Source organism: Penaeus monodon, chromosome 23 (genome assembly GCF_015228065.2).
Source record: "Penaeus monodon isolate SGIC_2016 chromosome 23, NSTDA_Pmon_1, whole genome shotgun sequence".
Classification (NCBI taxonomy): Eukaryota; Metazoa; Arthropoda; class Malacostraca; order Decapoda; family Penaeidae; genus Penaeus; species Penaeus monodon.
Genome location: NC_051408.1, coordinates 1,161,002 through 1,162,085, shown reverse-complemented (window position 1 = coordinate 1,162,085; position 1,084 = coordinate 1,161,002). Strand labels below are relative to the sequence as shown.

At 34.3% G+C, this 1,084-nt stretch overlaps 1 protein-coding gene across 1 annotated transcript in view; it reads left to right on the top strand.

Annotated features, from left to right (window-relative positions):
- LOC119587699 (innexin inx2-like) overlaps positions 1-1,084 on the top strand; it is a gene marked incomplete at its 5' end in the record, with an annotated part of 4,966 nt that overhangs the window by 687 nt on the left and 3,195 nt on the right. Inside the window, 1 exon segment of the mRNA XM_037936378.1 lies at positions 746-832. Coding sequence (XP_037792306.1) covers positions 786-832 — 47 coding nt within the window.

The following is a 1,084-nucleotide window of genomic DNA, read 5'->3' as shown; positions in this document are numbered from 1 at the left end:
TTAGGGCTTAACTTCGGTCACACGTCTGCTCTGATTATAGGATCTTGTTGAATAACTGTAAAAAGAAAGAAAAAAATGGAGGCATTCCACACCACTTGCAATGGTCTCTACTTTCGTGTAGTGATTCTGTTGTTACGAAAGAACGTGAGTGATTCTCAGGGTTTACTAAAGAAATCTCGGCCACTTAATGAAATGGGTTAATTCCGACAGTCGCCTTGGATTAAACTCGAAACAGAATCGGAACATCTGACTTCTAAATAATAATGTATGGGATGATTAACCTAAACTACAATGGCCATCGTGACTGGATTAACATAAGTGAAATTATTTAAATGTGAAAACATAACCACAATAGATATGAAGTAATAGGTGGCATTTCTGAATCGCCAAGAATTCCTCATTAGACGGTAGTACTAATCAAAATGGGACATTCTGTTTTTACTACGTCTGGTGAGGATATTCGGCGAGTAAGAAACGTCATCTTTTATTTCTTTTTATTTAAACTCTATGAGAACTTTACTATTGTCTAGTTGTGTTCGCATATCAAGTATGTAACTTTTTTTTTTTTTTAAATAATACCATAACAAATAGTCTTAATATTGAAAAAAATTGATTCAATAATTACAAACCTACTTGTTCTTGACATCTGAATCCAATCGTAACCTGAAAGACATGTGATAACATCTACTACACATCTATCGGTCCTTGCCAGCCGAATTTCACTAACGATTTCATTCACGAACAGCTAACGGCGTGTTTCCTCGTTTCACTTCGCAGCCGCCAAGATGTTTGAAGTTTTTGGCGGTTTGAAGCAACACGTGTCGACTAAAGGGTAAGGAATCTGAATTTCGTTTATATATTGATTAAAAAAAAAAAAAAGTGGGAGCTGTTGTGGGTGTCTGATTTTCTTGGGCGAAAATATATAATACTTTGTTTTTATTCATTATATAAAACTTCTTTATTATTCTTGCAATAATATTACAATATGTTTCAAAACCTTCGATTCTCTAAGTTTTGATCACATGCACACAAGGGAATATGTTGCAAGAACAAACAGATGAAAACATAACTAGGCCATGAATTG